The sequence below is a fragment of the Gallinula chloropus genome, assembly GCF_964237585.1.
Source record: "Gallinula chloropus genome assembly, chromosome: 5".
NCBI classification, from domain to species: Eukaryota; Metazoa; Chordata; class Aves; order Gruiformes; family Rallidae; genus Gallinula; species Gallinula chloropus.
In genome coordinates, this window is record NC_140090.1 from 18,620,107 (window position 1) to 18,628,839 (window position 8,733).

General features: G+C 39.3%; 1 protein-coding gene across 1 annotated transcript in view; it reads right to left on the reverse strand.

Annotated features, from left to right (window-relative positions):
- The window catches only part of DPP4 (dipeptidyl peptidase 4), a gene marked incomplete at its 5' end in the record, with an annotated part of 39,309 nt that extends 30,576 nt beyond the window's left edge, over positions 1-8,733 (reverse strand). The window contains 4 exons of the mRNA XM_084265686.1: positions 100-194; positions 764-862; positions 8,575-8,659; positions 8,728-8,733. Of these exons, the coding sequence (XP_084121812.1) occupies positions 100-194; positions 764-862; positions 8,575-8,659; positions 8,728-8,733 (285 nt within the window). The remainder of the gene's footprint in view (positions 1-99; positions 195-763; positions 863-8,574; positions 8,660-8,727) is intronic.

The following is an 8,733-nucleotide window of genomic DNA, read 5'->3' on the forward strand; positions in this document are numbered from 1 at the left end:
GAACTCATAAAGCACTGATGCCAAAGAAACGTGCAGAACAACATTTTAAATTCAGTACCGTTCCCAAAGTCTGCATGTATTATATAAAAGTCAACGTACTAATGTTGTATTCGCCAAGATTACTGAGTATATTGCAGTGTCAACATCCAGGCGTATGATGTTCCCATCAGCTGTTTTATGAAGATACTGATTTCCTAGAAGAAGAAGAAGAGAGCAGCCTATAAGTAAAACGCTCATCAGTTACTGCTCTTTTCCCTCTATATTTTAAAGCAGGAAATAAAATTCAAAAATCTGGTCAATGATGTGCTTCCCACTTCTGTAATGAAATGATACTTATAGCACAAGAACAATCACAAAACATAGTCCTGGGGCTCACAGCCTCCACCTTCTGGCATCTTTCTCTTGGGCCTCTAGGTATATTCAGAAGGAAAGATGCCCTATATCCTCCTGTTCCCTGAGAGCCTGATGCAAAAGAAGCTGACAAACTTCAGAGTTTAACATGCTTCTACAAAAAACTGAACAGAAGTAACTATGGTCTTCTGGCAGCAGGAGAATATAGCTTGCCATGAATGCAAACATGTATCTAAGGGCTGAGGTGTGTGGGGGAAATAAATAGCAATTCTCTGAACTATGAATCTTTCTATAATGGCACCCATAAATAATTTCTTTTTCAGGATACGGTAGTCACATCAGCATGAAGATATGTGTTTACTTAAAGCAGCACATTTTCTTGACATTCATCTTCTATGTAGAAAGTAGTTACCTGAAATCCACTGCAAATTGTGTGTTGTGTATTTATAGTCATTGTTCAAGTAATTCTGCAGAGTGTACGTTCTTCGGGAATCAGACTCAGAGGTACTTTCTGAAAGAAAGAAACAGAAGAGAGATTTTGATGTTGCTGTAAATTGTTCCACTCTGGCTTCTTAACCTGATTACTAAAATAGTGGGGTTTTAGTTGCTGATTATTTATGTATTTCAGCTAACCAGCTCTAAAGTACTAGCAGTAAGAAAGCACTAAAGCTTTACTGCAAGAATAAAGGTGTATCAGTGAGACCACTCATCAAACTCATGTAAAAATTATAGTATCTTTCTCTGCTGGTATATTACTTTAAGGTACACAAGAGCTGTTTCTTTTGAGTAAATGAAAATACATTTTTGACAGTGACAAAAATAAACAGAAGACCTCTGTTCCTCATATCTCAGGAAACGCATACCTGCATGCCTCAAAACCAGAGAAGACGTGATCTCAGTGCCTTTGCCTGCTATGCTCACTCTAAAGAACTTCACTGAAGAGCCTTGACAGCTGATACTTGCATAAAACATCAACTGTGGGATAGACTGTGCAAAGCAGACACATTCATGCTTGTGTTTGAAAGTAGGGGACAGGTGAGGTTGTCCAGATGAATGAACTGGGGTATCCGTGTGATTAGATGTACAGACCTTGAAAGGCAGTTATCTTTCTCATATTCCGTAATAGTGCTGTTCATGAACACTTCAATTGTGAAACATCTGCCTATCATTAAACTCAAATTTCAGTAATGTCTCAACAAGACTCAAGGAACAATAAAATTTTCTGGGAAGACTTAATTAAAAAAAAAATCACAAACACTTACTGTTAAACTTCTGATGAAATAGCTGGTTAAACATTTATCCTTCTCTTGATGTCTTTTTTACCAATTTATCTTAATGTTTACTGCAACATTACTATTTTTACTGCAAAATTAAATCCAAGTAACTGTGTTACTATGAAAAGACTAAGTGAAACTTTGAACCCAGTTAAGCTAATGAGTTTGATCATCAGCTCCAGTGCACCACAGTCAACTTCTGTGAAAAACACTTCTTTCTTACTAGTTGCGGTGCACAAGCTACTCTTTCCAAAGTCTGCAAGGTAACAATAACAATAACAACAAAAGTAATAAAGATTGTGAGTCTTTGATATTTTTCCTCTGAAAACAAAGACTACAATTTTTAAGTTCAGGTGTGCAATTCTTCCCCTGATTCTTCGCTGGAATTTTAATTTTCCTTTTTTTTTTAATGGAAGCCAAAAATCTACCCTCAAAGAAATCTACACATTCCAGAAGAGAAGTGATTTTTATTTTAGTTGATGAAATCCTTCCTTTTTTGTTACTACCAGTACAAATCAATATAACCTGGATAAAACCACTCAAGTACAGAAGGGGTGACTGGGTGAATAATGAACCAAGATAATAACCTGCCCCTATCAATTCTAAGAGTCTCTGAGCTACTTTTAAACAGACAGCCTCTTCTTTCATTATGCCAAAGAAGAGAAAGTGTCAGGTCCTTGGGGGCACACACAGAAAAGCAACTCACAACAATTTTTGGAGTTTATTCTTTCAGGTTAAATGCATGTGACATCTGGAAGACAATGGGAAGATATTATATTAGCTATTACAATATCACCCTTATTTCTAAACAATAAGCACACTGCATATATACAGCACAGACTGTACAGCCAGTGCTGCAACAGAAGCTGAGCAGTAACAATTATTTTCATCTAAGATATTCAGTAAAGGTTAAAAAAATTATTTGCTCAATTCCATCTGAAATTTGACTTATAAAAAATTACTAGGCTAGATTTCTGTCTCACGAAGCTTCCGTGAGAATATTAATTCCTCAGGTTAATTATTCTATATTAACTGAATATTTAATTTGATGGATTATGAACAAGTGTGCATTTGATATTCATGCACAGTTGTCTACTTGGGAATATCACTTCTCTCCTCCTTAATTGAGTAAGTGTCATTTTCAATTAAAGGGGCTTCCGAAAGCAACAAAATTCTCTCTTGGAGAAGGAGGAGCAATTTAAGACAGGTGGCTGATGAACAGGTTTAGGGATTTTTCCAAACTGATGAATGTTTTTCCTCCTGGTGACATACATAATTTGTTGAGGTCTCATTACTAAAAATCAGGCCACTATTAAGATTTGTTGGCTCTGTATAAAATTAAAATTTCATTTTCTGTCAACACCTTCCACATAGTAACTGAATATGAAAACGTACGCCAAGCTGTAAGGCTATAGTCAGAAAAGTTCTACTTGAAGAATTTTCTTGATTTGTGAGATAGGCCACTACCAGTATATTCTTACTTATCCACACTATGCCACCAACCGAAGATACTCCACATACATAGAATTCTGCATTTTTGTTGTTCTTGTTCAGATTACATTTGAAAAAAGTATCAAACAGGTTTTGACAAAATAAAGTAGCTGTTGACATTCAAGACCATTTTATTGGCTTTGAAGATTGGATACAGGTGAACGTACATTCATATTTCTGCAGAACATCTCCTTTCACTCTTAGGTTCCTCAGAGAGGCTGTGAGGGTTGAATTTTCTTACTGGGTTTTTTTTTTACTATTTCAAATACAGACTTATTTTTCTAAATTCTAAATTACTAGCTCTTCATCTCTACCTATTCTCACCCCCAGCAGTACATACATATTTCCACTGTTATAATGTTGTGTTGGAAATATTTACATCGTAATACCTCTGTTACAACAGCAAAAATTTACGTGAGTCTTTCTGGGAGGAAGGCTCTTAACCTTTCACGTAAGTAATGTTCATATGAAGTTGATAAACAGTTTTGTTACAATATTGGATTTTTTTAATATGTCACCCTTTCTCAAGAGAAAAGATTGAGTTGGTTTCTGTAGGTGTAAGGTGTAAAGTAAACAAGAATTTAACTATTGTGTAAGGTTTATGGTATGACACATCAGTATACCAAAATTTGAAGTTGTTGACAAATTAGTTTTGGCATATGCATTGTTTATTCCCCACGGTTAAGGCATATTTTGCTAATTTCCATACAATAAAAAAAAGAGCAAGAAATTATGTAAACAACTTACAAGAGATGGAAAACTATAAATTCAGGAATAATGGAAGCTTTACTGCATGTTCACCACTACCAAAAGAGACTGGAAGAACCACAAGGGAAAGACTAGTACAAGTGTGATGTTTGGCAATACTGAGAAAGAAAGGGATAGAGTAACGCCAAAAATCAGAAGAGGTGAATGAGTATCACAATTTTTAAGTGACAGCAGAACAAAAGTGAGAGTGATCTGCAATCTAAGAATGTAATTTAGGAACAGTGTGAGAAATACAAGAAGGGAAACTGGACTGATTCAGTAGTTAGTCAGAAAAGTAAGTGACATTTCAGGGTATTTTTTCAAGCCTTCCTTCTTCCCTGTTCATCTTCCAACATGTGTAAAAAACCACTCAAAAACCTTCCCCCCTACGCTCAAGCCCCTGGTTACTGCTTGAGATACACAAAAAGTACAGTACAGAAATGGATTTTCACCAAAGAAGAAAGTAAACATCCTCTGCTGGGTGAGGCCCAAGGTATGCTTAACCCAGAATCTCATCAGATTCCCAGTGCCTAATACTGGCCATCCAGGAGAACACTGTGACACCGCCTAGGGCGGCTCACCCAGGCATCAGTCTCTGGGGTTGCAGAGACTTCCCCAGAGGGGATCATTAACCATTCATTAACCTTGAAACTAACAGCTCTGTAGACCCTTTTAAATTTGCCCCACCTCGTGCAAAGCAAGGAAATAAAAACAGCAGAAGTGTTCTACAGATGGCAACCCACTGCTGGCATTTTTAAATTTTATTTTTATATTGCATTACTCAACAGTTACATTAAGGTAGATAACAGAGTTAAATGAGAGTTACAGAAGTCAAGGACATAGAGCAGGAAAACATTTCCATCCTCTATATTTTCTTTCACTGACTAGAACAGTAACACATCCACACATAATATGAAGACTACAGAGGTCCTGTAATGCAGATCAAGGTGCATGGACACATGGGGAAAAGAGGAGTTAGAACAGTCAAGCCAAAAGACTGTTTGGTCAGACAAGCCTACAGCACACTCTCAACATGGTAATTAGCCTGCTGTATTTCTCATACATTTTTGAAGAGAATTTCAGCCATGATTTTGATTAAAATCCTTTGAAGCTAGGTTACTGGATTTAATTACTGCTCACTGCTTATATAATGGTTCTCTAAACCTTTATTTTTGAATCTAGATTCAAAGAGATTCTACTTCAAAGATCAATTTCTGATCCACAGATTTAAATTCCCTTACAGATTTTCTAGCTTTCTCCCTAAACACCCTTAAAGCTTATGCCTTTCAGAAACTGGAATAATATAGGGCCTCTTGTTTCCCCCCACCCCTAAAAAAAGTGACAGATCACAGCTGCCAGATTCATTCATCTCGTGGCCTAGGTCTTCAAATACGAGGCTTGTGTATCAGCCAGAAGCCTCTCTACATTTTAAACACCATTCAGTTGCAAGCACAGTGTTGACATTGGCAACAGATACTCCTCCACACCATCCAGCCACAAATTTACTTAGTTCAGGACAGCATGCAGATAGGATAATCAGGAGAAGATTGTAGATATGACCATCCCCAACAGAACAATGAGAGCTATTTTCAGACTTTATTTCCCTTTCTTTCCAGTTGTACATTAACGTGCCTGTGAGGGAGGATCTGCAACCTCACCTTTCCTGAGTCCTTGAAGCACAAAGCTGTCTCAGCACTCCCAACATTCTTCAACTTTAAATCCAGGGCAACAACATGAACTTACTTAACTTCTGCTGCCAATAACCCTTATCTCTATTTATGATTGCTTCCAAACACCCAACACATCATGTAGGTATCAGACTCACAAAGTACCCTCACGCACCTTAAACTCATTATCTTCCCCAGCATCTCCTGTGCTTTTCCAACCTCTTCTAGGCACCTTTCTACCAAAAGATACCAGAAGCCCAAGCTAACAGTGGCAGCAATCAGCCTTCTCATTTATCTCACCTGTGGAGAATTAGACCTCTGGGTGAAGGAACCTGGTTTGTGACCAGACAATCTTACAGGACCCCCCAACTACAAGGCTGTTTATTACTTGCTCAAGGCAGTGGAATTATACTAGATATTGCACAGTCTCATTTCTGCTCTCAGCACTGTCTACTCTCCCTCCCACTCCTGGCCTTCCTGCCCAACTGGGCGTAACAAGAACTATGGTTAGAAAAGAGGTAATGGTGCCTGGCTGCTGGGCATTTCAATCTGCCTTTTGCATTGAAATTTAGAGGAAAAAAAAAAAAGAAGTGTAAGTAAATGGGTAGGTGAATCATGAGCAGACAGATCACAATTTTTTAGAAAATATTTGTGCTTTGATGGTAACCACTTGCTACTGTAGTCACCTCTTGATAGCCCCGTGGTTATCAAATATAAAATGAGGTAGAAAAATGTAGCAGGTATGAACAGGAAGGATAGAATTTTGTACATAGCTCTGGCTGAAGACCCTCAAGGTAAACAGAGGTATGCTGCACCCACAATTAGGGAACCCTTTTGAAAATTTAAGTCTTCAGCTGAGCAGCTGCAAGAGAAGTAACAGAAGTTCCACGTGCCAGGCCTACAGTCTGGCCAACTAGTCTGAACTTTGCAGTGGCAAAATGTCACAATCTTTCACAGCACTGGGACCCATTTATCAAACTAATTCTGTGTTGCATGACTACTAAGCTTAAGAAACAAGAGAAGAGCAGCTTAGCCAAAGGTAAGAAATCAAAACTCAAAATTATCTGTATCAAAAAAATTATAATTTTTCACTCCTTGTGCAATGCTCAAACTATGGGATAAAACAAAGACTTGGATGTACTTGCAATGGCTTTGATTTCACATAGTCAGTTATATGAACTGCTCCTCCACACTGCCCCTCAATCTGGCCACCTTTTGTTCCTTACTCAGTCCAGCCCCCGGACTGACCCAGAAGGTATCCCTCAGCTGACTCACATGCCCTGAGGTTCATAAAAGCCATATAAATCAAACTGGCAATTATTTCTCTCAACTATAAAGGAATAGTTTTACATGCACCACCTGTACACCCTCAGCTAACAGAAAATATCTGTTTGGCACCCTTCAGTCAAAAGCACCCTGCAGTTCCCTAACAGTTGTTACTTAGACATTACTGGTGGGCTGATTTGGGAAGACACAAGAATTTGAGTTTTCAAACTGAGGCCTCTTCATCTCAATCCTTATTTTATCCAGATGGACCTAGTGAACTACCTGGGCGTGCTAGGTATTTCCCCATGTATAAATCTGAGCCAACAGTAAAAAGACTGACATGTTGTCCTCCTCTTTCACAACAGAAATGATGCAAGGCAAAGCTGACAGCACAGTGATGTTCTGTATGTCATCCATCAGACGTGCTTCTTTAATGTAAAATCTATTTACTGTATAACTCAGTGACTGATTCTGAATTGCAGCTACTTCTATGGGAATGGATTCCTATGCTACAATTTATGAAAGAAGAAAATACATTTGATTTTCAGTAAGATATACCACTGCCATTAAGGTCGAGAAGCTCCAACTCTTCAGCAGAGTTCAGGCCAGCATAATGAATTTTTTCACTAGGTATTATGTCTGTACACATGCATCTAATAAGTTATCAAGCCCCTTTCTCTCCTCCCAACTTCTGAAACAGAGTATTTTCTGTTACTTCAAAATTCTGCTTTTGAGAGTAAGTAGCAAAAAGCCGCCCAAAACAAACAGAAAAGACACTCAGCATCCTCTGATGCAAATCTTAGCCCAGAGAGTATGTGATTCAGATATCCTGACTTTGAAATCTAGTTTTTAACAACTGGGATATTAACAATGGCCGAGCTGAATTGCAAGAAGATTTTAATGTAAATCGTGCCATATGAATGCTCATGACACAAACGTTGCCTCAACTGACAAAAAAACCCACCAGAAGTTTCTGTGCACATCAGCAATTCTTACATTCATTTCTGAACACACACTTCTTCACACTTCTTGGGGGACCCCTCACAAACTGAAGGCCATCGACAGTCTAGTCTAGAAAACACTTTGTTTCCTTAGTTTGCAGTGAAATCTACATAGCACAACTGCTCAGCTGTTAATAGTAAGAACACAGTGAGACAGATTAACCTGCAGCTCTGTCCCTCCAGCTGGAAGCAATGCATTGCTTGATTAGGATTTCAGCTGTTTCACATTAACATCCAGCGTTACAAGGACAACCTGGGACGTACAAACCAAGCAGAGTTGAAAAATGCACTCCAAACATTTTCCTACTTTTCTGACCTCTGTCACTGTGTTGAGTATGCAATTTTCACTCAATAACATTAGCAAAAGTTGTGCAAACAAAGCAGATTAGAGGTACTCTTATCTCTTTATGCACTCTCGAAAATTGACTAACTAGCATTTTACTACTGCCTCTCCAGCCTTCAACTACAACAGGAAAGAAAAATGCTGAAGACAATACTGCTTGTAACTCTTTTCTCAGCTTACACGGGGAATTTTTTAGCTCCCCTCAAATCCTCAGGTATGACACCTTGACGACGTACCTCCCAGTCTCCCAGGAGCTCCAGCTCCTTCAACCCCCGTTCCCTAAAGCAAAAACTTTGAGCAAAACTTTCTCCCAGCTACAGTGGGGATTCCCCCACAGAACCCAAGTCCCAGAGGCTGCAGGGAGCACGTGTGTGTGTGTCGTCGTCCCCCCCCCCCCCCACCGCACTCCCCTCCCGGCCCCGCCGCGGACTTACTGCCGGTGAGTAGAGCCAGGGGCACGGCGATGACCGTGACAACGACAGCGACTCCCAGGATCCCCAACAACCACTTCAGGAAGGTCTGCAAGGAGAAGTCCCGTCAAGAGGCAGCCGCGGACACCCACGCAGCCCTCTCTTCCCCTAACTCACCTTCAT